The 26,689-nt window shown below is 48.0% G+C and overlaps 3 protein-coding genes across 4 annotated transcripts; all 3 read right to left on the bottom strand.

The window, feature by feature from the left end:
• Positions 1-16,273, bottom strand: LOC115368261 (uncharacterized). 2 transcript variants are annotated; one of them, XM_030064312.1, is made up of 7 exons: positions 16,076-16,273; positions 15,623-15,645; positions 7,110-7,517; positions 5,229-6,266; positions 4,302-4,457; positions 3,070-3,165; positions 1-1,370 (listed from the first exon to the last, which is right to left on the bottom strand). In XM_030064312.1, exons 1-7 carry the CDS (start codon positions 16,254-16,256, stop codon positions 1,053-1,055), a joined length of 2,220 nt encoding a protein of 739 aa, XP_029920172.1. In that variant the 5' UTR covers positions 16,257-16,273; the 3' UTR covers positions 1-1,052. The 2 variants fall into 2 exon arrangements, with proteins under 2 accessions (XP_029920172.1, XP_029920173.1); XM_030064313.1 differs by lacking the exons at positions 15,623-15,645; positions 16,076-16,273 and adding an exon at positions 8,976-9,279 and having other exon boundaries at positions 7,110-7,528.
• LOC115368270 (zinc finger protein 454-like) lies at positions 13,784-26,689 on the bottom strand. The gene is made up of 3 exons (XM_030064325.1): positions 26,436-26,689; positions 23,371-23,504; positions 13,784-15,544 (listed from the first exon to the last, which is right to left on the bottom strand). The coding sequence occupies exons 1-3, from the start codon at positions 26,605-26,607 to the stop codon at positions 14,699-14,701; spliced, it is 1,152 nt and encodes a 383-aa protein (XP_029920185.1). The 5' UTR covers positions 26,608-26,689; the 3' UTR covers positions 13,784-14,698.
• LOC115368277 (gastrula zinc finger protein XlCGF57.1-like) lies at positions 20,535-23,354 on the bottom strand. Its single transcript, XM_030064331.1, has one exon. It carries the CDS (start codon positions 23,020-23,022, stop codon positions 22,117-22,119), a length of 906 nt encoding a protein of 301 aa, XP_029920191.1. The 5' UTR covers positions 23,023-23,354; the 3' UTR covers positions 20,535-22,116.

Raw genomic sequence — 26,689 nt, 5'->3', positions numbered from 1 at the left:
TATTTGTCCAGCAGATGGCGCTCCAAGACCAGCATTACACACACACACTGTCAGACTGAATAGAAACTGCAGTCAGATGTGGGTAACAGTGGAGTTTGACACATCCCTATTCTTTTTCCTCCTACTGACCTTTTCTACTGTTTCCTGTTCCTGTTGGGTGTTTCATAGTAATGAATTTTTTCTTGTTCTAAGTTTCAGGTCACTTTGCCTTTTTAAGAGAGTAAAGGAGGGGAGGTGGAGCCTCTCAGCAGCTTCAGGGTGCAGGCAGACGCCAGGACAACAAAAACAATAGAAAACTATTTGTACAGAACTTTTTTTTAGAGTTTGCACAGAGAAACGGCAGCAAACACCGACAGAACCAGAAAAAAACAGAACAGGAAAAGACCCAAACATGAAGTTCTCCTCCCTGGCTAAGCATCGTTTCCTAGGATGGTGAAGGAATGAAACATAACATCACCATCCTAGGGAAAAATCTTCCTCCTTCTCTCACTCAGCAAGTCAAACCAACACAGTCAGCAGTGACAGGATGTCCCGCTAACACCAGGACTTCTTTCAAATTAAATTACAAAAAAAAAAATGAAGAGACTAGAAACTCTCTGATGATTAGCAAACAATTCTTTAAAAAATATGCCCAGAGTAAAGAAATAACATAAAAAGTACAAAAACACATGGAATGACCAGAAATGTTGTAAAAAAAAAAAAAAATGCAAGAAAACGATCATAAAATCAGAAAAAAGGCAAAAACCAAAAAGACATATTTGTGATGAATATGATAGCATATTTATAATGTTTTCAATGTTCAAATGAAATAAAAACCTTCCAGAATTTGAAGCGATGCTGAAGTGTGAAGTGGGTTCTCTGAACAGAACATGGAACTGAACATGGAACACGACTCAAACTTCAGTCTCAGTTCCAGGACAGGAGAGGAGAACGCGCCGGTCAGGTCTGTCTGGAACCTCCAGTTTACAGTAGAAATGTAGGGTAGAACATGAGGTATCTGAGAACATGAGCAGCAACATTTTTAACAGAAGAAGAAGAACCCCTGTCGTCCTCTACGCACACAGGTAGTTCTTCAACCTCAGAACCTTGGTGGACAGGTTCCCGGGGTCCAGCTCCAGCAGAACCTTCTGGAACACCTCGAAGGTGTACTTAAGGTTCTTGGGGTACCTGAGGTCCAGGGCGTAGCTCAGTCCCATCAGGCAGCAGCAGGCGCGGCTCACGTCTCCCACGCCGCTCAGGACGGCCAGTCCGTCCAGCAGGACGCTCACGTCGTCCGCTTCGCCGCCGCCTGCCTGCCTCCTCACCAGGTGGATCTTCATCACGTGGTCGGCCTGCTCGTCGTGCCGCTGCGGTCCTGCGGCGGCAGCGTCCTGCAGGTCAAGATAAAGATACAGCTTTACACACATGAAAAAATCAAGAACATCCACGAGCACCTCGGATCAATCCCTCACCTCAGCATCTCAGCCGACTCTCACCCGTCCACACGCCCATTCTCCTCCTTCCATCTCCCCACTCTCAGAAATCACAGAACTCATCCAGAAACCCAAGCCATCCACTTGTCAACTGGACCCCCTCCCCACACAACTTGTTAAAGCCTGCTCCCCCTCCCTGGTCCCCCTCTTCTCTGCCATCATCCACTCCTCTCTCACCACTGGAACTGTCCCTACAGCCTTCAAAACTGCTGCCATTACTCCAATTCTGAAAAAACCCGGTACCGACCCCTCCAACTAGAAACACCCTCCTCAACAGGCTATCTTCCATCAGCATCACCCACGCTCCATTGGACTGGTTCACATCTTACCTCTCTGGCCACACTCAGTTCATTCAACTCAAGTCCCTTAAATCCATCCCCTCCTCTGTTACTTCTGGTGTGCCCCAGGGCTCTGTCCTGGAGTCCCTACTCTTCATCATCTACCTCCTTCCCCACGGCAATATCTTCCGCAAATTCAACATTCATTTCCACTGCTATGCTGATGACACCCAGCTCTACCTTACCACCAGACGCTCGTCCTCTCTCCCGCCCACCTCCCTTACTGACTGCATCTCTGAAATAAAAACCTTGTTCACCCAAAACTTCCTCAAACTAAACAGTAATAAAATCGAGGTTCTCCTCATTGGCACCAAATCCACTTTTTTCAAAACAGCCCCCAAGTTAAGAGCCTGGGTGTCATCCTGGACAGCACACTATCCTTTCAATCCCACATCAACAACATTACCCAATCTGCCTACTTCCATCTATGGAACATCAATCGCCTCCGCCCCTCCCTTACCCCCCGCACTGCCAACATCCTTGTTCACAGCCTCATCACTTCCCGCCTGGACTACTGCAACTCTCTCCTCTTCGGCCTCCCTCACAAATCCCTCCATAAACTTCAACTGGTCCAGAATTCAGCTGCCGCATCATAACTGGAACCCCCTCCATCCACCACATCACTCCTGTCCTTCAGCAACTCCACTGGCTCCCGGTTCAGTTCCACATTCAATTCAAAGTCCTCCTGTTTACATTCAAGGCCATCCACAACCTCGCCCCCCCATATCTGTCTGATCTCCTCCACATTCCCACTCCCTCCCGTGCCCTAAGATCCTCTTCCTCCATACACCTGTCTGTCCCCTCCGCCCGTCTCACCACCATGGGGAGCAGAGCATTCAGCCGCTCTGCTCCCTGTCTCTGAATTCATTACCACCCTAACTCAGAAACACTGAATCATTCACCCATTTCAAATCACAACTCAAAACGCATCTGTTCAAAACTGCTTATCTCACCTGATGTTAATTTCTCTGTCTCTTTCTGTTGTTTTTATTCTTTATTGCTGCTGTTTTTAAATGTGTTCTGATGTTTTTAAATGTGTTCTTTACGGTGACCTTGAGTGTCAAGAAAGGCGCCTTTAAATAAAATTTGTTATTATTATTATTACACACACACACACACACACACTCGATCACCATAACACGAAACACCTTTCCTAGCAGAGCAGGGAGAGTTTAGACGGAGCACAAAGGGTTAATCTGCCGTTACAAACATCTTTCAGGCGTTTTTAAAGGAACAGCCCAACAAGTCTGAAACCCCACCTTCCCGTCCGTAATCAGGGAACCTGGATCTTCTCCCAGATGATCCATCAGGCAGCGGAGGACGACCTCTCGCCGGCGCTGGACGGAGATTCCACTCTGCACAACGCACAAACACACACACACACCGAAAATTTACTCTGCTCCTCCACCTTTACACATCGAGCTGTTTCAGCTGCCATCAGAGACGTGAGGCATGGAACCAGAGGACGCTCGGGGTCGTGGACGGATGGAGAGGAGATGTGAGAATACAGCCAAACGTAAAATCCGGCAGAAAGACAGCAGGAAGCATTTGCATTTTTCAGGTAATGAACTGATGTGGTGGTGGAGTGTCTACAAGACGAGGACCGAGAAGGAATAGCACGAGACATTTGTGAGGATAATACTGAAATATATATTGATATCTTAAGCAATAAGTGATGGTATTTAACATACACAGATCTGTTTTAAGGCTGGTGAAGATGCTGGTATCAGCTGAAAGTGGAGAAGCTGAGGAATCAAGTCACTTCAGTGAAACTTTACAGACACAAACTAGAGAGCGAGGCCGTTCAGAGGAGCTCTGCTTCTCCAGCTGGACTGACAGTGAGGGCCAGTTTCTGACACGTTTCCACAACACAACGCTCAGCATCCAATCACAGGGAAACACAACATTCTTACAGAAATCTGCAAACGTCAGAAGTTTTTGACTTCAAATCAAATCATGAGTTTTCCGGTGGTGTTCCTCGGGGTCTTGGTGTCCTGATGTGGGATTTTGGAGGATTTTTGACCATTTTTATTTTTTCTTCAGCAAAAAAAAAAATGGTAACAAATGGTATCAACATAAAAATTAATGCATCAGTTTATGACCCATAACTGAATATGGCAATGGCTTCATATACTTCCATCATAATGCTCTAACCCTTATACACTCTAAATCAATAAAACAGTGTTCCAGATTCCAGATTCATGACTAGAATAACTCAACACACAGAGCTGAGCTGCAGCTCAAATTAATCCTCAGGTTCCAGCTCTCAGGTGATGTTCACCTCTTCTGTTTCACTTCTGCTGTTGACCTTTGACCTCCCCCAGAACACAAAATGGGTCTAAACGAAAGAATTAACTTACACAAAGAACAGAAACTGACACTGCTGGAGTTATGACCGAGAGCAAGAGTGGAGGCAAATGAACACTGAACGGGGTGTGTGTGTGTGTGTGTGTGTGTGTGTGTGTGTGTGTGTGTGTGTGTGTTTTAACACCTGAAGCAGAACACTGATCTGTGCGCGGTGTCGCTCTCCTGAGGCGCCCGTCTTGGCCTGGAACAGGGCCAGCAGTTTGGGGGAGTAGTGATCCAACATGGACATGAACTTTGGTTCGAGACTCAGAGTCGTGATCCTCTGGAACTCTGCGCTGACCTGACAGAGAGACGAGGACCGAGGAGGGAAAACAACCAGGTGACTGAACCTACTGGATCATTTCAATCCAACAAAAACCTGAATGAACAGAACGTAAGACGGGTTAGGGGTTAGGGTTCTGTACCACTGAGAGCTGAGTGGACATCAGCTGGACTGTCTGACGTTTCAGCTTTTCATCCAAGAAGCTTCTTCAACTCTGACTGGTGGAGAGTCCCAGGCATCTAACCTGTGTCGGGACGTTCTCCAGGTTGTTGGCTCGTCACTGCTCCTCGCTGGTGTGACGACCTTGTTAGTGTCGTTAAGGTCACCTCACTCCAGGAATGAACAACAATCAACAGGGTCACAAAGGATCTGCAGTTTGCACCTGAAAGAAAAGGGTCACTCCTTCCAGGACCATCAGGTTCATGTCCTGAACAGACGGTTGGACAGAGGAGAGAAGGATCTGTGTTCAGGTGGAGGAACCATCTCTCAACAGAGGAGCAGGTCTCACACACCATCTATCTCCAACCTGCAACACTGTCCTGTCAGCCCTTCACAGGAAGTTCGACCATTAAGGAGTCAGGTGACACTAACGACCTGGAGAACGTCCACAGGTTAAATAACTGGGACTCCCCACCAATCAGAGCTGAAGAAGCTTCTTGGATGAGAACTGAAACATCTTCAAGAATCTACAAAGAAGTTCAGTTGACTACCATTAAACTCTATGTGGAGAACCAGGACCTGGAGGACGGAGAACCTCCACAGACAATAACATCTGTATTGATAACTCACTTGTGAAACGTCAAATAAGGCTGGCCATCTGTCCTTGATCTCTTCAATGCTGAGCTGCAGGCTGATGATGTCATTTCTTCTGTGGGGGAAGGTTCTGCACATTAAGGCGCTGACGGCGGCGCTGTCTTTCCTCTTGAACTCTGTGACGAGCTGGAGTCGCTCCTGTTCTTGTTGGGTCTTCCCGTCTCCTGTGGGATAGTTTGGCAGAAACATGACCTCTCCTCTCCGTGCTCTCTTCACGTTCTTCGAAGGGATTCTGTCATTAGGATGTTTGTTCTTCAGCGAGTTGCAGGTGACTTCAGGAAAGCCCAGATTTCTCAGCTTCGTCCTGAAGTTTGCCATCTTGTACTTGAGACTGTTCATCCATCCAAGCCAGCCGTTATGGCTGCCGGGTTCTGTCAGGCACGGGTGCTTTTTGATCAAAGCCTCGGCAACCTTCCCGATCTGCAGGCCGGTGGGATACGCTGTGTAGCTGAATATGTAGTCTGCCAGTTTCTTAAGTATTTCAGACTTGACCCAACTGCTGTTCAGGAACGTTCCGTCTTTGTAAAATTCCTCATTGGCGTTCCTCAGCACTGCCTCGGTGGCCATTGAGAAAGAGGGAATGGTAATAGCGTCTGGCCATAGAGTCCTCTGAGGGTTTCCACCAGGGGATGTCACGGCGGCGTCCTGCCAAGACATCGACGATGTGCCGTCTGTTTGGTAGTCCTCTTTAGTGGAGGCTGCAGAACTGGAGCTGTCATTCAAATTGCTTAAATTTACCATGTTTTCAATGTCTGGAGTCGGAGTCAGAGTCAGCACTATCGGAGGGATGATCACCACTTTGATTGTGCCCTTGTGGGTAACCTGACTGGTTGAATGGAGCGTAAAATAATCGCCAAAGTCCTCATCCAGGTAATGCAGCGTAAATTCCTCCATGATTCCAAATGTCTCCTTCACGGTCTCTCGTAACTCTTCCACAGTTCTGGGGATTCCAGAGGACAGTGAAAGCCTCTCACTCCGTTCTTCTATCATGACTTTCAAAACAACCGACTCCACCTGGACAAAAAGACAAAAGCACAACCTGAGTAACGGCAGCTGTTGGGCACCTGAGTCTTTGCACCTAAAGCTGGAAAATTACGGCTGCTTTTGGACCGAAGGAGTTTTTATGGTTCTAAGGACCCCTCTTTATTGGGTTCACACTGCAGGAACTGGGAACAATCATCTTAGAACGCTGTCTTGAGGGACTTTTTTAGCCTCTGGTTCAGCGCAGGCACTCTCCCAGCACAAGAAGAACCTTGAATGATGAACATGTTCAGTTCACAAGACAATACAACACTTGCAACTGCTATTTTTAAAAACCCATGTAAAATATTAGCCATATTTACAATAGTTCTGAAAAAACACTCTTTCGACTACATTTTGGGAGTGGAGGAAAAGGTTAACAGTAAAACTACAGTACAGGAGACAGTGGGGGGGTGTTAACCAAACTAACTACCGACCTTTCCATCTATCTCCCTCTGCCACCCCACAGCAGGGAGGCGGGGGGAACACTGAGCTGGTCTCTCTCTGTGGTGGACTCTCATGTGTGTTAGCATGCGTCCACGCTTCAGTGTCTGACCTCAAACCCTGCAGCTGGACATTTCCTCCTTGGTGTGACACTGCATGTTTCTCCTCCCGTTTCCACTCTGGCTGAAGCTTTTAAACAAACGGTTTCTCCCCTGAGTGAAGCCTCATGGGTTTACTCATGTTGCCTTTCTCACTAAAAGGTTTGCCACAAACAGGGCAGCTAACCGGTTTCTCCCCTCTGTGATATCTCAGGTGTCCCCTGTGTCCAAATTTCTTACCACAAACAGAGAAAATAAAGTATCTCTCACCAGGATGAGAACCCAAAGCACTTACATGGATCTTGTTGTTTTTCTGTGAGTCTGAACCTGAATGAGGCTCTCCGGTGTCCGACCTGCTGTCTTTAGTTTCAGTCTCTGGTTCAGAGCAGTCTGATGTCTCCACATCAGCAGCTGCATCTGAGCTCCTGGCTGGTTCCTCTCCATCAGCTTCTGTCTCCATCTGCTCAGTGGAGCTGCTGGCTGGAGGCTCCGCCCCTCTGCTCTCCTCAGTTTGGCTCTGAAGAAGCTGTGAGGGCGGAGCTTCCTCTTCATCCTGTACTGTATCTTGAAGCTGCTCTGCCTCCTGATTGGTCCAGAGCTCCTCCTGTTCCTCTTTAATGGGCGGGAGCTCTGGCTCCTCCTGGTCCAGGCTGGGGGTCTGCTCCTGCTGCTCAAGGGGAACCTCTTCTTTACACACCAGCAGCCGGGGACCGTCTGACAGGACGGAGGAGAAGTAAGCTCATTATGTTTTCACACATCATAATGATAACTGAGACATGTTTCACTCAGCTGTCAACTCTGTACAATAACCACCTGGGACGATAACAGTTTGAGAGCACCCAACCTGGGGCCCCACAGCGCCCAGAGGACCCCCGGGGGTCAGTAATAAAACTTGTACAGAGCACCTGGAGACTGAATGGTGAACTCCCATAATCCTCTGTTATCCATGTGAAGGTGAGGATGGTCTGTATGACATAAATTTAATCTATGAGAGTCTGTATTCAATTTTTCTCTTATTTCTTTAATTCTAGTTTTGATTTAACAGAACTGCAGTTAAATATATATTTTATGTGGTGTTAAGATATTCCTTTATTAGTCCCACGGTGGGGAAATTTCACGCATTACAGCAGCAAAGTGGATAGCAAGATATGAAGAAATTGTCTATTCAGAGAAGCGGTATCACTTCGGCTTATTTTTCAATCTGTGTTATCACATGCATACGACTGCTCGTTCAGTGGTAGTTGAATAGTGTTGGTCTGTTTGATACGTAATTTACATTAACAAATAATAATTTAACATATTGTTAAATTACTGGAGTCAAGCTTACTGGTAAACATCTACTACTAATGTTCTACAGCTCATAAACATACACTAACACTACATACTGAGTGTTTGAGCAGCATATCTCCTCTGTGGTAAAAAGTACTCTGTTGTTGTGGATGAGACTCTGATGCAGGACACTGCAGCGTCTAAACATCATCATTAAGTTAATGTGAAGAGCCTGAACGTACAACGGACAACAGTCGGGGCGGGGGGTCAACTTGCGACTGCAGAGGCTGTGAGCAGGTAGAGTCTCAGGGAAAGCAAGGAGGGGGGCGGGGGATAGACTAACCTCCTCATGTCATTTTTTTTTCAATCATTAATAACATCATTTTTTTTCACCTTTTATTGCTATAACAACGCAATTGCTTAATAAACAAATAAAGTGTTGTTTAGAGTAAAAGGTAAAAAACGGAACTCCCAAAAATTAAAACGGAAAAACGGAATTTGGAGGGGAAAATAAATGAATAAAACTGATTTAAAAGGCCCAACTCGTGGCTCCTGCAGCGCCTTCAGTCCTGTTCCAGCTGCTGTGGAAACGCGAACACAGCCGTCCCGTCCTCAGCAGCTGTCCCGGGACAGAGACACACAGCAGGGAGAACAGCAGGGAGCGGCTGAACAACGTTGAATGTTCTCCATCAGCAAAGTGACTGAGGAGGACATGTTTGGGAAGCTAACTGTTAGCCGCTAGCTAGCGAGCAGCAGCAGCAGGCGGACCGGGTCCCTGCTGTTCAGTCCGCGGCTTTAAAGGCAGCAGCTGCTCGGATCATGTGGAGGCGCTGAGCTGGGACTTTAATGAGAGCAGCGGAGGCGGCACAACGGACAAAAACCTGCTACCAACCCGCTTTGTGGATCCGGATCTCCGGCTGAACAACATCTTCCAGCAGTCTGCGTTGGCGCTCAATCTCTTCTTCGTACTCTGTTATTGTTGTTTCAAACAGCCCAAAGATCTCTGCGACAGCCGCGCGCAGCCGCTGCTCCAGCACGCACCGCAGCCGCGCGCTCACTTTGCTCATGTTTTATTTATTTATTTATTTATTTGAACAAAACTTCTCTTTGAGCTGCTGGCTGTTACGCAACACCACCATGCTTTCGCTCGCACCAGTTTCTTCTTCTTCTTCTTCCGGTGGAATTTGCGGCAGACTACGCAGACTTGCGGTTATAACCTTCAAAATAAAACTCGTTTTGAGTACGCTGCCCTCAAAGCCTATAGAGGCGAACCGTGCTTTTACTCTGGTAAGCAAGAGGCTTGTGGGATGAATCCTGATTTTATTGTTGAGTTCTGCTGCTGTGTTTTTGTCTCTCTGCTTCTTCTTCTGCAGTTTAAAGCCCCAAACCTCATTTATTGATTTTTTTCTTGATGTGTGTTTACTTTGATGTTTGTTTGTTTGTGTCCTCAGCAAGTGTCCAACAAAAACATTTCATTTCTAAAGATTCAGATTTTAAGACATATTTGACCGCCGCTGAAAATTTACAGCTCACAAAATCAAAAGATGACTGTAGGAGCCATTCGTATTGTTTGATTATTTTAGATAATTGATTCATTTTGATTGGATTTTGATCATATTTTTTTCTTTTGTTTATTATTTGTTTAGTTTATATTTTGTTTTGTTTGGCACATTCAGTTTGTAGAATTAGTTTTGTGTGTTTAGGGTTTGTTAACACTGGGCTATCCAGGTGAGGGCAGGTGTAGGACCAGGATGCACCTGGGTGGGCAGGTACAGGGAGGGAGCGGGTTTCTCTCTTTGTCTTTGTGAAATAAACCGTTTCAAACATGGAAACTGGGGATGGACCACAGACTCAGACGCCACAGGGGCCCTTTACCTGTACGTTTGACTGAAGTTTGTTTTTGAGAAATCTTTGACAAATGGCCACTGCAATGACAAAAACTGTGAGATAATTCAAACATTTCAAATTTCCTCCAGTTAGTTTCAGGAGAAGTTAGTTTCTGGTGGATCTTCCTCCACCCTCAGCGGAGCGTCGATCACTGACTGCTGTGTTACAGCGCCACCATCTGACCTCTCCTCAAACCAACGCTGCTTTTTAAAAAATCTTCCAAGCTGTGATCCACATGATCCACTGTGTGAATCAGGTTTATAGTTTCACTTTGACAGAGCCAGGCTAACGACTGTCATAGACCTCAAGTCTTTATGCTAAGCTAACAGGAAATGCTAACCCTAGGAACTGAGCCACTGGACGTCCAGAGGAGAAAATGGTATCCAACATATTTGAGTGTATTCGCCCTTTAGTTTCACACATTTTGCTTAAAATTTTTACACACAAGAGAAAAGAGAAGAAATGCAGCAAAACGTGACGTGGAGAAACCACAGAGCTGCAGCGTCTCCTGTTCCTGTCTTTACCTGACGAAGGAACACCAGCTGATATTAAAATGATATCAAAAGGAAAAGAGAGAGCAGACGCTGTTTGATTTCTTTGAGATCAGTCTGACATGTCAACCTGCTGCTGTGCATTTCATCTTTCACAAGTTTAAAATGTGTTGAATTCAAAAGCTTCATCTAGACAAAAATGTCTCACAGCTGATTGGTCGAAAGACAAACGTCCTGTGTCACTGACACTGTGCATGTAACAGCTTAAAGGAATATTCCAACGTTTTGGTCAAAGAATGGTGTCCAGATGTTGGACACCATCTTCACCTCTGGACGTCCAGGGATTCAGTTCCTGTGGGTGGCATTTCCTGTTAGCTTAGCATAAAGACTTGAAGTCTATGGGAGTTGTTAGCCAGGCTCCATCAAAGTGAAACAATAAACCCCCCAGCAGCTGTGAAGCGTCTGATTCACACGGTAGATCATGACAGGAGCAGCGTTAACAACCGTCATGAATTAAATATCAAAGGTAAATCAGCACACGGCGACGCGGCTTTACAAACTCAGCTTTACTTAGAAAAAATAAAAAAATTCAACATGTCAAAAAGTTAAAGTTCCCTTCTGAACACTGAACACGACAGCTGGACTTTGTTCTGTCAAAACACTTGGAGATCAAATGAACCTGTACAGTCACAAGACGAATCTTTTCACAACTTCAGAAAAGGAAAACTGGAACCATGTGATCAGAGACAAGGCCCCGCCCACTCGCTGTCCGTCAGATGGAGAGGCGGAGCCTGACCGCTTTTCATATTGACCGAATTCTTGTGAATATCAGCTGATAACCAGCTGGGACTGATGAGTGTTGGCTGGGTTCAGCCTCAGAGTTTTAACCTTCATCGTGCCGTCTCCATGTCACATGACCTCCCTGTGCTCACAGCGCCACCTACAGGACAACACGCAGATGAAACCCAGAGGAAGTCGTTTCTAATGTCCCCGGCAAACAGAGAGAAGAAGAAACAGAATCCGGTGGGCGTTTCCTGCCGATGTTGGCAGCATCGCCATGGGAACTCCAGTGTTTACATCATGCCTCCTGGAGGCCAGCGACACCGTGTTCAACACAGCGTTCACCTGAGGTTACCATGGCGATGGTCACATCTGCTGACAGTAATAGCAGGATAAGCCTTCACACCAGCATTCTGCTCACTAACGGCTGTTGGATCACTACGGCAGAGCACGAGGGACACACAACCACCACAAGGAAAAACTGAGTTCTGACACGAGTCTCAGGGTGCTTTCAGACCTGTCCCGTTTTGAGCAGTTGTTCCGAAACAGGGAGCGTTTCCCCCTAAAGATCGGTTCGTTTGGACATATGTGAACACAGCAATCGCGCTCGGATGCGGGACAAAACAAGCGGGCTGAGATCGCCTAGAAGAGGTGGTCTCGGCTCGATTCCATTCGAGCCCTGGAGCGCTTCGTTTGCAGTGAGAACAGAATCGACACAGCAACTGACACAACTCACTCAGAACTGTGGTTCAGCGTCAGAGCCCATCTTCGTCGGCGATTCCTTGTCGCGGCCCGTCTTCTTCTCAGTAGATGCAGTATGATAGTATTTTCCCTGCGCAGTCTGGATTCCCGGTAGAACTGGATGTTTTCCTCCGTTACAGAACACCGGTACATTCAGTAGCGGTTTTAGGCATGGGCGAAGCGGGCATTTTTTCATGTCATGTGGGGGGCGGCACAAGAGCAAAAAAAAGAAAAAAAAAATCATCAGCGCCGCTCACCTGTCAGATCCGGCAGACCTGACCAGGTGGGCGCGGTACTGGCCGGTGCCGCGGCCGGCCCGCCTGATGCCGACTGGTGCCGTGGCTGGTGGCTTTTTATTCAAACAAGATTTTGTCCATATAAAAAGTAGGTAGGAGTAGTAACACGAAAGGGCGCAAGGCAGTAATTTGGCCTAGGGCGGCAACATGGGCAGAACCGCCACTGGGTACATTAACCACAGAAACACAGAGAAACAAACCAGCCACACGCTGAAGATGCTCCATGGTTTTTGGTTTTCCCGGGGTAAGAACGGAAGAGGAAACTTCTTCTTTCGGGGTGATTTCTGACCAATGAGAGAACAGTTGGTTCGCGCATGGCATTTGTTTACAGCTTTGAACCGCTACAGACGGCTGCCCTGTGAACACAAACGCCCCAAACGAAAAACGAAACAACTGGATCGATTTAGCCCCTGAATCGGAACAAAGCAAACGGGCCACAGGTCTGAAAGCACATTCAGATTGGGGCAGATTACGGAGCCACAGAGACGCTTCATCTACAATCTGGAAGAAAACATGTTTGTTTGTTTCAGACTCCAGCAAACATCCACTCATCACACAAATTCATGTTAATCCGATCAGATCGTCTGCAAAATTAACAGCGACATGATTTTTCTCCCAGACGGCAGAAGCCGAGTCTGACGGCGTCCGGATGATTCTGCTGCTTGTCTCTTAATGAATTCATCTCTTAATGAGCAGAAAAAAAAACAAATCAGAGTTTGAGATTTAAGAGGCCACTCACACTGGCAAGTTTGATCCGCGCCCAAGCACGATTGCCCCTAAAATCCGGATTCTTTGACCAGTGTGATCGCTCCGTATCGTGCTTGAATACAGTACACTTCCCCCGCTCTGGCACGGTTGGAGGGGGTGTGCTTCAGCACGGTACGGGCGCATACACGAGCACATGCACGGTCACGCACGCAGTGCGCGGATGTAAATCATGCAACTTTCCTCCTGCCTCTGCAAAACTGTTTAATGTGCGCAGCGCGATTACCGGCGAATGGCCGCGTTGCGCAATCAATAATCAACCATGTTGTCTGTGTCATTGTCTGTTGTGCTGCTGCAACCGCGTATAAACAAAAGTCGGTTTATAATGAAAGTACAACAGTCTGTGTGCGGAGATCCGGCAGACCTGGTGCTGGCCGGCACCGCGTCGGCACCGGCCGGCACTGGCCGCGGCACCGCGCGGTGTGCGGCCACCCGGTCACCCGGTCTGCCGGATCTGACAGGTGCCGCTCCGGCTGTCAGTTGGACCTTTCTGAAGAAGGAGGAAGTTACCTCCGAAACTGTCAAGGTAAATAAACATCCCATGTCTGATTAAAAGGACCAAAAACATTTTTTAATTAAATGGAAGACATGATGAATGTATTTGAACTACATTGATTTATAATGACGTCGGGCCATGCCTGTTGTCGTGATGACGTGCACACCGGGGGCAATCGTGCTTGGGCGCGTTTGGGCTTTAGGTAATGTGAGTGCAGGCCAGCCGGGGACTGGGGAGGGGGGGATTTTGGCTTTAGCACGATACGGGCTCAAACTTGCCAATGTGAGTGGGCCCTAAGTCAGGATTTTGACATTATTCTCATAATTCTGAGCCAAATCTCAGAACTAGATGCGTGTGTGTGTGTGTGTGTGTGTGTGTGTGTGTATGTGTGTGTGTGTGTGTGTGTGTATGTGTGTTCCAGGTGGCGCTGCGGTTCAATTTTTTTCCGCTCCAAAGAGTTTCAGCTGAAAAAACAACAGGACTCTCAGTCACACCTCGAGCCGCGGTCCCGTCGACTCGGCGAGGCCTTCAGGACTTTCTGAACATTTTCACTCTGCTTCAGGAAATTACCCACAATCCACCACACTGGGCCGTTAAACTGGGACGAACAGGGATGGGAAATCCAGTCCAGTGTTGAGTTAAACACAATCTGTGGGGCTTCATCACCAAAACTGTTTCTGAAAAAACAGAACTCTTCAGAAATGTGTAGAGCGGTGTAAACCATCCTGGTAAAAAACAAAACTCTGGATCTGGACATCCTGGTATCCTGATGATGACATTAATATCATTACAGCATCTAAAAAATCTTCAAAAATAAAATTTCAGGGCCTAGAAAAGAAAATGTGATTGTTCTGCATCTGAATCAGAAGCTTCAGCGTTACTGACACGAGGCCGAGGAGCTGATCCGGCTGATCACTGACCTTCTGTTGGACGAGGGAGGCTTCAAAAAAAACAAAAAAACAACAGGAAAGTGAGTAGAAACAGCCGGCGTCGTCAAGGTAACGTGATGTCGTGGTGTGTGTGTGCTGTCAGTCTCACACGGTCCTTCTTTAGGAATCGGTTTGTGGTCCAGATGTGAACCTGCTGTGTTCGGGGTCTGGTGGTTTGAGCGTCTCTGCTTTGTTGTTACGTTGCTGATGAAGAGTCCGGCTCTTCATCCTCACCTGCTGCTGCTCTCACCGACACACTTGTGCCTCCTGAGATGCATCCGCTGGTTAAAACTCTTCCCGCAGGCGCTGCAGCTGTAGGGTTTCTCCCCGGTGTGAAGCCTCATGTGGATCTTGAGGTTTCCGGACTCGCTGAAGTCCTTGGCGCAGACGGAGCAGTGGAAGGGCTTCTCCCCGGTGTGGACTCGGGTGTGTTTGCTGCGGCTGCTCTGGTCGCTGAAGCTCTTCCCGCACACTGAGCAGTTGTAGGGTTTCTCCCCGGTGTGGCACCTCATGTGGCGGACCATGGTCCCCCTCAGGCTGAAGCTCTTGTCGCAGAAGGAGCAGCTGAAGGGTTTCTCTCCCGTGTGCACGGTCATGTGCGAGGCGAGCGCCGCGCCGCACCTGAAGGCTTTGCCGCAGACGGAGCAGCTGAAGGGCCGTTTGTCCACGTGAGTCCTCATGTGCAGCTGCAGGTTCCTCTTCTGGTGAAACATCTTCCCACAGACGGAGCAGCTCAAAGGTTTCTCCTCACTCTCGTGTTTGTTGGGACTTAAATGCACCTCCGTGTCCTTCAGAGGCTCTAAACCAGACTGGCGCTCTCCGGTCTTCCTGCAGTCGTCTTCATCGTCCTGAGGCGAGTGTGAGGAGAGCGGCGGCTCATCAGCAGCTGCATCTGAGCTCCTGGCTGGTTCCTCTCCATCAGCTTCTGTCTCCATCTGCTCAGAGGAGCTGCTGGCTGGAGGCTCCGCCCCTCTGCTCTCCTCAGTTTGGCTCTGATGAAGCTGTGAGGGCGGAGCTTCCTCCTCATCATCCTCACTCTTCACAGGGAACGTGGTGAGATCTTGAAGCTGCTTTGCCTCCTGATTGGTCCAGAGTTCGTCCTCTTCCTCTTTGATGTGTGGGGGCTCTGGCTCCTCCTCCTCACTGACCAGCACCTGCTGGACGTCTGGAGGCAAAACTGAAACACACAAACACAGAAAACCTGTTTTCTCTTGTTACCCTGAACTAGTTTCCATCACTATGAAGGATTCATGAGAGAACTGTGGCCACACACACACACACACACACACACACACACACACACTGCTTCTGCTAACACACTCCTGGAGCTGAGTTTTGTTTCCTCTGCAGACAGAGCTGTGTGGGCCCCCGTTTTTTCAAAATAAAAGACAGCAGCTCCACAGAAACTCCAGCCAGCTGATTGGAGCAGCTTGTTCCAGCTCCAGTCTGTCTGTCAGCACATTATCTGCTGAATAACCTTTCACTGTGATTGGCCCACAGGGAGTGTGGAGGTGGGCGTGGCCTGTCACCACAGCAACAGAAATACAGAATTTTCTGTCACAGTTTGTCTTTCAGATCGAAAAACCGAGGAATCATAAAGTTCAAACCTTCTTCGTCTGGAGTCCCGACGGCAGGAAGTGACCTCGGCCGTCGCTCCTTCTTCTCTCTGGATCCACAAACGTCCTGCTCGTACTCTGCCATCGTCCTCTCAAACAGCTCAAACACCTCGTCCAGCGCCGCCGCCAGCCGCCGCCACGCCGCCGAGCGAGACGGGAAACCGCCGCTCATCCTGCTGACGGAGCGCCGCCCGCCGCTCTGAGCCCACCTCCACCTCACAGCTTCCTCCTCATCATCCTCACTCTTCACAGGGAACGTGGTGAGGTCATGAAGCTGCTCTGCCTCCTGATTGGTCCAGAGCTCCTCCTGTTCCTCTTTAATGGGCGGGGGCTCTGGCTCCTCCTGGTCCAGGCTGGGGGTCTGCTCCTGCTGCTCAGGGGGAACCTCCTCTCTCCTCCCCAGCAGCCGGGGACCGTCTGACAGGACGGACAAGAGACAAAACCAACAGTTCAAACTCTGAAACACAGAAATCTGCAGGAAAGCTTTTATTTGACCCTCAATAAAAACTTTGTTTTGGACGGAACCTTCTGGTCATTGGTAGTTTTGTAAAAATTTTATTCATATTTTTTTCAAACAATCTATTGAAACTATGATTATATTATTATATTAATAAAAACAGTCTCAGGCTTTTTTCTTCTAATTTTCCTGTAGTTTTTGATGTCTTGATTCATTTTCTTGTAAATGTGTGAGCGGCCAAACAAAAAGCAACCACCGGGGACTGTGCTGGAACAGGGCCCGGGGGCGGGGCCTGGTGTGGGGGCGGGGCCTGCGTCACGGGGCCACCCTCCCGCGGGCCCCCAGCCTCGACAGAAGTCGGGACGGGGCGATACCACACGGGGGCGAGCCTCATCCCCTGAAGCAGCTGCAGCCTCCCGCAGGCGGCGTCCCGCTGACGGCGCCATCTAGAGGGACGGAGGCTTTGGGTCTTATGGTTTTTTAGCTGACCTTTGACCTTCAATATGAAGCGGAGGAGGACGACAGATCAGTGGTCTCACACGGTTTTACCATCTGAGCCACGGCCGACCCGAAGACACCAACATGGAGCCACTGGGACAATCAGTAAGAATATTTTTTATAATATTTCAGCACAAGATCAGCGGAGTTCAGCTTCAGTGACAGTTTTGATTTTAACCACAGGGAGGCGCCACATCACTGTCTGATCACAGATCTGAAGTCAGATCAGAAACGGCTGTTTCCCTCAGCGATCGACCAGTTATCAGCCCCGGCTGATTCCTGGAGCTGATATTCAGTATTTTTCAATAATCGATATGTAATACTGATGTTGTTAAGCTGTTTGTTTGTTGTGTCGGCTATCTTGTGTATGTTTGTTGTTCTGGCTGCAAAACCAATTTCCCTGAGGGGACAATAAATTAAATTGAATTGGACACGTCGGCAGATATGAACACCGGTCAGACTCCGCCTCCCCGTCAGCAGGGTGGGCGGGGCCTCCTCTCTGATAATATGCTGCAGTGGAATTATCATAAATCTGGTTTTTCTTGTAATTTGAAAAGAAAACAGCAACTTTTGCTTGGTCTTTTTTGGAGCGACGTTTTTTAGGGTTAATATTAAACAAACATTTTTTGACTGGAAGCAATGTTTGTGTCAGTGCTTCTAAAAAGGTAAAATTTTGAATCAAAATTTACAAATTGAATACAAAAAAAGTCAGTTATCTGTGTTTCTTATAACTAATAATCAATATCAGCCCTGAAAAATCATCTGTCAGCAGCATGACGGCGATGATGATGAAGGGTGAAGGCTGCCTCTCACCTGATGAGCAGGTCGATGCTTGTATACCGTTATAATAATGTTTTTCAACAATAATGTTTTTTGTTTTAATAATGTTAGTCTGGCAGTTTGATTCTCTGCACTGGAACTGAGTTCAACTGCAAATTCCTGATCAAATAAATTAAAAAAAAAAAAAAGAAAGAAAAGACTTTTATTAATCCCCAAATGGGCGAGAGTGAGGTGCTGTTGTGTACTGATAAGGGAAAATAACACATAACACATAACACACATTACATGAAGTGACAGAGTTCTGCCCACAGTATGAAGCCCTAACATTATTATTGATAATAATGATAATAATAATAATAATAATAATAATAATAATGTTAACTTTAGCATCCCGCATAAGCTCTGCTATGGGCAGCAGCTGACTGTCACTCATTTACAGGGTGGGAAGCTAACAGTTAGCAGTTTGCTAACTGTAAACGTTGTTGTGTTGTGACTTTTTGAGAAGAGCCTCCCTCTGATCCATAAAACATCTCCGGTCAAGAGAAACGAACCAAAACATCAAAGTGTCAGGTTTTTGAACGGAGTCTGGTTCGGCGCTGTTTCCTCTGACAGTCCCAGCAGCCAGCAGCCCCGCACACCAACTACACAACATGACATTCTATTCTATTTCAATGAGCTGCACAGCGCCCCCTCGTGGCTCCAGCCGAGCTGCACAGCGCCCCCTCGTGGCTCCAGCCGAGCTGCACAGCGCCCCCTCGTGGCTCCTGCAGCGCCTTCAGTCCTGTTCCAGCTGCTGTGGAAACGCGTCCGCAGCCAAAACAACATCCAAGTGTCAGATTTTTGAGCGGAGTCTGGTTCGTCCCGCCGTTCTCTTCCCACAGGACAGAACGGCGGGACGAACACAGCCGTCCCGTCCTCAGCAGCTGTCCCGGGACAGAGACAAACAGCAGGGAGAACAGCAGGGAGCGGCTGAACAACGTTGAATGTTCTCCATCAGCAAAGTGACTGAGGAGGACATGTTTGGGAAGCTAACTGTTAGCCGCTAGCTAGCGAGCAGCAGCAGCAGGCGGACCGGGTCCCTGCTGTTCAGTCCGCGGCTTTAAAGGCAGCAGCTGCTCGGATCATGTGGAGGCGCTGAGCTGGGACTTTAATGAGAGCAGCGGAGGCGGCACAACGGACAAAAACCTGCTACCAACCCGCTTTGTGGATCCGGATCTCCGGCTGAACAACATCTTCCAGCAGTCTGCGTTGGCGCTCAATCTCTTCTTCGTACTCTGTTATTGTTGTCTCAAACAGCCCAAAGATCTCTGCGACAGCCGCGCGCAGCCGCTGCTCCAGCACGCACCGCAGCCTCCGCACCGCAGACATCTTCACACACGCACACACACACACGCACACACACTCACTCTGGCACTCTGACCTGACTTCAGTCTGCCCACACCTGGAATCCAGGCAGGAACTTCCGGTCAACCTTCAGTGTAAAAGCCCGGCTCACTGAACAACATGTCTGACCTCCGGGCCTCCGGCAGCAGCAGCTCGGCTCTCCTGAGTGAGACACGAGCTTTGGACACTTTGTCCTAAGCTCGTGTGCGTGTGTGTGTGTGTGTGTGTGTGTGTGTGTGTGTGTGTGCGTGTGTGTGTGTGTGTTTTACTGAGCATTTCTCCCTCTCTCTCTCTCTGAAATGATGAAACGATGCTGAGCCTCGTCGTGGTGCCAGGTGAGGTGCCAGGTGTGCAGCTGATTCCAGATCTGCTGTCAGACCTTTCATCGAGCACGACCTCCCGCCAGTTTCACCTTGACAGTCAAGATGAATATTTACATTAAAATCAGGACGAACTGGATGGATCCCCGAGGGGAGACGGGTCCCTGCACCTGCTCGGCTTCCCAAGAGAATTCAGCTCTAATAGAAAAAAAAGAGTCTCGAATTTGCACCCCTACTAAAAATACTAATGAGTATATAATAACATGAATATCATGAATATCTTATTGTCTGAATAACTTCATACTCCAGTCATTTTATGAAAAAACCTAGGACAAATTGCAAGAGAAGCAAACTCAACTGATTCTGTATCCTCAGTTTGTCCTGAGTGAGGGGGAAAAAAGTCCCAGGAAATCCCATTGGTGGAAAGTTTTGAAAATCACCTATTTATGACCACATATTACCAAAAACACTGTTTTTAACACACAGGGGAAAGGGGTTCAACATTTTACTTTCAGATATCACTATAAAAATTCACAAGTTAATTACACACACAAAGACAAGAAAAAAAGTCTATTACAAGTTCTTTGAATTATTCTGTTTACACATGCATATCACACATTATCTGATTTGATATGCGCTAATAAGGAATATAAGGAATAAATGCCAGAAGAGACATTTAAACAGCGAATTAAAGGGTTACTATTTATATATATATATATATATATACATATATATTTATATATATATATATAGCTTTATTAGTTTTATTGATGTTATTTTAATTTACAAACCTGCAATATAAACTGCAGCATCACCATGTTCAGTCTAATGATCAAACTGCTTGGATGTAAATAATTCAGAGCAGTTTTACCTCCTTAGTGTCTCGGTGTTAGGGTTACTTAGGGTTAGTTAGGCACTGAACTTACTGTAAAGGACCAGAGTAAATAAAATGGTTGCTCCAAAAATAAAAGAACAGATAAATAAATTTGAACAAAGTACAGGGAAGCGGGTGAATGTTTGGTCGGGGTGTTTATTGGTTTTTCTCGGCTGAACAGAACAAAAATCTTTTCTAAACCCAGTAAAGCAGCTTTTCTTTTCTTACCAGTTTAAATTCCTGAACATCTGCATCCCTCCAAAATAAAACTCAACTTTCATCATGAATCAAATGAAGCGTCAATATGAGCGCATGACTGATCTAGTTCATTCAAGTTCTGTGGCAGCAGCACAAGAAAACACAGTAAAATAAAACATCAGAATAAAACAGCATTTCTCCGGTAAAGCTGTAAACCAGGAGCTTCAGAGGAAACGCGCTCAGGACGACGTGAACCAGCAGGCCAGAGGGAAGCTCCGCCTCCTCCACACAGACCACAACACACACTCACACAAACTACAGCAGTGTAGAATTATCCATTATAGACTGACTCTACAGGGTCCCGTTTAACCTGCTGAGTCTCTGCTGAACAAACCAGCTCCTCATCAACCAGAGCAACACATTATTATTCTCATTTTATTCTAATTATTTAGTCACATCAGCACCAGCATGCTGCTGCTTCCCTGCCTTCAAAACAAGTCAGATTCATCACAAAGTTTAAAAACAAAACTAAGAAAAGACCTCGTGCTTTTTATAGCATCTTTAAAAAAAAAAAAAAAAAAAAAAAAAACAGCAAATTTTAATGCGTCAAATCTTTTTTTGTTTGTTTGTTTTTTGGAAATGCTTTTGCAGACCTTTCCAGTTTGAGAAGAGCACGAACTGAAAAGACCCCGAGTCTTTTTCAGCGTCTTTAAAAGGTTGTAGCGTGTGGGTCCAAATACTCTTTTTATTGGTCATGTGTCGACTTCATATGACATCATCGACCTGATGAAGGGGCGAGTTGATCATGTGACCTGAGTCTGTTTAACTTTGTGATGAATTTTATTTGGTGGCTGCTGGACAGAAACAAATACACCGATCAGCTGTGACATCATGGCCACCGACAGGTTGACAGATTAACACTGATCATCTGGTTGCCATGGCAGCCATCAGTGGGCGGGGTCTGTCAGGCAGCAGGTGAGCATTTTGTCCTGGAAGTTGACGTGTGAACGCAGGAAAAAGAGGCGAGCGTAAGAACGGGAGTGACTCTGGCGAGGGCCGAGCGCCAGCTGGACGAGCGGGTCAGAACCTGTGGGCTGTTCCCACCCCGCAGGGCCCAGGACCCACAAAGAACCTGCAACAGGCTCACGGGCGCCGAGGCTCACGGGCGCCGAGGCTCACGGGCACCGAGGCTCACGGGCGCCGAGGCTCACGGGCGCCGAGGCTCACCGATGCTCGTGGACAGCGAAGGCTGGCCCGTGTGGTCCGATCCAACTGAGGAGCTGCTGGAGCTCAAACTGCTGAGGACACATCCTGGTCCCAGGACCACAGCTCACCTTCAGAGGTCTGGTGGAGGCCACGCCTCGTCGGGTCAGGCCTGTCTTGGTGGCAAAAGGGGGACCTGCACAATATCAGCTCGGTGTCCATAATGTTATGGCTGATGGGTGTAATATTCTGTATTTGCAGAGAGTGCAGCCTTCCTCTCTGGGACCAGGAGGTTTGGAGCCGGTGCTCAGAGGCTGATTTATTTGTGGGTGTTCGCTCTGACTGAACTGCTGCTCTGACCAACACACTTGTGGGTTTTGATCTGGGACTGCCAGCTGAATGTTTTGCCACAAACAGAGCAATGAAAGAGTTTCTCTCCTGTGTGGAGTCTCATGTGTGTTTTCAGATTCCCCTTCAAAGTGAATCTCTTCCCGCACAGCGAGCAGCTGAACGGTTTCTCCCCCGTGTGGCTGATCATGTGTGTCTGCATGTTTCCCTTGCGGCTGAATGTTTTCCCGCACACCGTGCAGCTGAACTCTTTCTCCCTGCCAGCCTTCATCTGACCTCCAGCTCCATCAGCGTCTCTCAGCGAGTCTGAACCCGACTGAGCTCCTCTGCTCTGCGGCCAGTCCTCGTCACCGTCTTGAGACGAGTGTGAGGAGAGCGGCGGCTCGTCGGCAGCTGGATCTGACTTCCTGGCTGGTTCCTCTTCCATCTGTTCAGCTGAGCTGCCGGCTGGAGGCTCGCTCACACACACGTGCTTTTTGGCATTTGAATAACGCATGAACCTTTTCCCACAAGTGCTACAGCTGTACGGCTTCTCCCCTGTGTGGATTCTGGTGTGGATTTTCAGGCTTCCCTTTAAACTAAAACTTTTCCCGCAGAACAAGCAGCTGAACGGCTTCAGTCCCGTGTGGCACCTCATGTGTGTGTGCCAGCTGCCCCTGTAGCTGAACCCTTTGCCACAAACCGAGCAGCTGAACGGTTTCTCCCCCGTGTGCTGGCTCATGTGTGCCTGCACCTGCTCCTTCAGACGAAATCGTTTCCCACACACCGAGCAGCTGAACGGTTTCTCCCCCGTGTGGTTGATCATGTGTCTCCGCAGAGTTCCCTTACGGCCGAACGTTTTGCCACAAAACGAGCAGCTGAAGCTCCGTGAGCTCATCAGACTCGCCTGGACTTCATTGTAATTCAGAGCAGAGAAACCCGACCGAGGTTCTGCGCTCTGCTTCCAACACTGATACCGGCCCTCAGCCTCCAGGGAGGGGAGGCGGCCGGCGGCAGCCGCTTCCTGTTCACTGGCCTCTGCTGACGTCCCGGGGACAGACGGCGCCTCCTGCAGGTTTGGCTCGGCCCACTCCTCGTCTCCACCCGGCTGCTCTGCCTCCTGATTGGTCCAGAGCTCCTCTCTGCTCTCCTCAGTTTGGCTCTGATGAAGCTGTGAGGGCGGAGCTTCCTCCTCATCATCCTCACTCTTCACAGGGAATGTGGTGAGATCTTGAAGCTGCTCTGCCTCCTGATTGGTCCAGAGCTCCTCCTGTTCCTCTTTAATGGGCGGGGGCTCTGGCTCCTCCTGGTCCAGACTGGGGGTCTGCTCCTGCTGCTCAGGGGGAACCTCTTCTTTCCACACCAGCAGCCGGGGACCGTCTGACAGGACGGACACAGAGGTTAACACAAAATAAACAGTTATAGCACCAGATAACATTGAGGTTATAAGTGTATGTACAGTACAGGCCAAAGGTTTGGACACACCTTCTCATTCAATGCGTTTTCTTTATTTTCATGACTATTTACATTGTAGATTCTCACTGAAGGAATCAAAACTATGAATGAACACATGTGGAGTTATGTACTTAACAAAAAAAGGTGAAATAACTGAAAACATGTTTTATATTCTAGTTTCTTCAAAATAGCCACCCTTTGCTCTGATTACTGCTTTGCACACTCTTGGCATTCTCTCCATGAGCTTCAAGAGGTAGTCACCTGAAATGGTTTCACTTCACAGGTGTGCCTTATCAGGGTTAATTAGTGGAATTTCTTGCTTTATCAATGGGGTTGGGACCATCAGTTGTGTTGTGCAGAAGTCAGGTTACTACACAGCCAACAGCCCTATTGGACAACTGTTAAAATTCATATTATGGCAAGAACCAATCAGCTAACTAAAGAAAAACGAGTGGCCATCATTACTTTAAGAAATGAAGGTCAGTCAGTCCGTAAAATTGCAAAAACTTTAAATGTGTCCCCAAGTAGAGTCGCAAAAACCATCAAGCGCTACAACGAAACTGGCACACATGAGGACCGACCCAGGAAAGGAAGACCAAGAGTCACCTCTGCCTCTGAGGACAAGTTCATCCGAGTCACCAGCCTCAGAAATCGCAAGTTAACAGCAGCTCAGACCAGAGAGCAGATAAATGCCACACAGAGTTCTAGCAGCAGACCCATCTCTAGAACAACTGTTAAGAGGAGACTGCGCCAATCAGGCCTTCATGGTCAAATAGCTGCTAGGGAACCACTGCTAAGGAGAGGCAACAAGCAGAAGAGATTTGTTTGGGCCAAGAAACACAAGGAATGGACATTAGACCAGTGGAAATCTGTGCTTTGGTCTGATGAGTCCAAATTTGAGATCTTTGGTTCCAACCGCCGTGTCTTTGTGAGACGCAGAAAAGGTGAACGGATGGATTCCACATGCCTGGTTCCCACTGTGAAGCATGGAGGAGGAGGTGTGATGGTGTGGGGGTGTTTTGCTGGTGACACTGTTGGGGATTTATTCAAAATTGAAGGCACACTGAACCAGCATGGCTACCACAGCATCCTGCAGCGACATGCCATCCCATCCGGTTTGCGTTTAGTTGGACCATCATTTATTTTTCAACAGGACAATGAGCCCAAACACACCTCCAGGCTGTGTAAGGGCTATTTGACCAAGAAGGAGAGTGATGGAGTGCTGCGGCAGATGACCTGGCCTCCACAGTCACCGGACCTGAACCCAATCCAGATGGTTTGGGGTGAGCTGGACCGCAGAGTGAAGGCAAAGGGGCCAACAAGTGCTAAACACCTCTGGGAACTCCTTCAAGACTGTTGGAAAACCATTTCAGGTGACTACCTCTTGAAGCTCATGGAGAGAATGCCAAGAGTGTGCAAAGCAGTAATCAGAGCAAAGGGTGGCTATTTTGAAGAAACTAGAATATAAACCATGTTTTCAGTTATTTCACCTTTTTTTGTTAAGTACATAACTCCACATGTGTTCATTCATAGTTTTGATGCCTTCAGTTAGAATCTACAATGTAAATAGTCATGAAAATAAAGAAAACGCATTGAATGAGAAGGTGTGTCCAAACTTTTGGCCTGTACTGTATGTGTGTGGTTTCGGCTTATCTCTGTTCACTCTAACACCAATCCTTATTTTGGGACAGTCAATGAGCAACTACCCAGTTAGCAACTATGCCATTTTATTTTGAAGACCGAATCACTTTACTTCCGGTTTGCATCCAGCTTGGTCGTGGGAAGCTAACAGTTAGCAGTTTGCTAACTGTAAACGTTCAGTGTTGTGACTTTTTGAGAAGAGCCTCCCTCTGATCCATAAAACATCTCCGGTCAAGAGAAACGAACCAAAACATCAAAGTGTCAGGTTTTTGAACGGAGTCTGGTTCAGCACTGTTTAGGGGTGTGTCTTTAAACATCATGTGGCTGAAACATTTGGCCTTATTGAATGTAAAGTAGTCGAGTTCTGCCCCCAATATGAAGAGTTACCTTCCTACATGAACACCTCGGCTTTTATTCTCAAAGCTAGACACTCAACTTCCGGTCTGTCTAACTTGACATTACCGTGGAAGCTAACACTTGGCCATTTGCTAATTGTAAACACAACTTGGAGTGATTTTTTTTTTTTTTAATATTATTATTATTACTATTAGTGTCAGATTTTTGAACGGAGTCTGGTTCGGCGCTGTTTCCTCTGACAGTCCCAGCAGCCAGCAGCCCCGCACACCAACTACACAACATGACATTCTATTCTATTTCAATGAGCTGCACAGCGCCCCCTCGTGGCTCCAGCCGAGCTGCACAGCGCCCCCTCGTGGCTCCAGCCGAGCTGCACAGCGCCCCCTCGTGGCTCCAGCCGAGCTGCACAGCGCCCCCTCGTGGCTCCTGCAGCGCCTTCAGTCCTGTTCCAGCTGCTGTGGAAACGCGTCCGCAGCCAAAACAACATCCAAGTGTCAGATTTTTGAGCGGAGTCTGGTTCGTCCCGCCGTTCTCTTCCCACAGGACAGAACGGCGGGACGAACACAGCCGTCCCGTCCTCAGCAGCTGTCCCGGGACAGAGACAAACAGCAGGGAGAACAGCAGGGAGCGGCTGAACAACGTTGAATGTTCTCCATCAGCAAAGTGACTGAGGAGGACATGTTTGGGAAGCTAACTGTTAGCCGCTAGCTAGCGAGCAGCAGCAGCAGGCGGACCGGGTCCCTGCTGTTCAGTCCGCGGCTTTAAAGGCAGCAGCTGCTCGGATCATGTGGAGGCGCTGAGCTGGGACTTTAATGAGAGCAGCGGAGGCGGCACAACGGACAAAAACCTGCTACCAACCCGCTTTGTGGATCCGGATCTCCGGCTGAACAACATCTTCCAGCAGTCTGCGTTGGCGCTCAATCTCTTCTTCGTACTCTGTTATTGTTGTTTCAAACAGCCCAAAGATCTCTGCGACAGCCGCGCGCAGCCGCTGCTCCAGCACGCACCGCAGCCTCCGCACCGCAGACATCTTCTCTCTCTCACACACACACACACACACACACACACACACACACACACACACACACACACACACACACACACACACACAC

The sequence above is a fragment of the Myripristis murdjan genome, chromosome 11, assembly GCF_902150065.1.
Source record: "Myripristis murdjan chromosome 11, fMyrMur1.1, whole genome shotgun sequence".
Taxonomy (NCBI): Eukaryota; Metazoa; Chordata; class Actinopteri; order Holocentriformes; family Holocentridae; genus Myripristis; species Myripristis murdjan.
The sequence above is the reverse complement of the archived record's forward strand: the minus strand, read 5'-3'. Positions and strand labels throughout refer to the sequence as shown.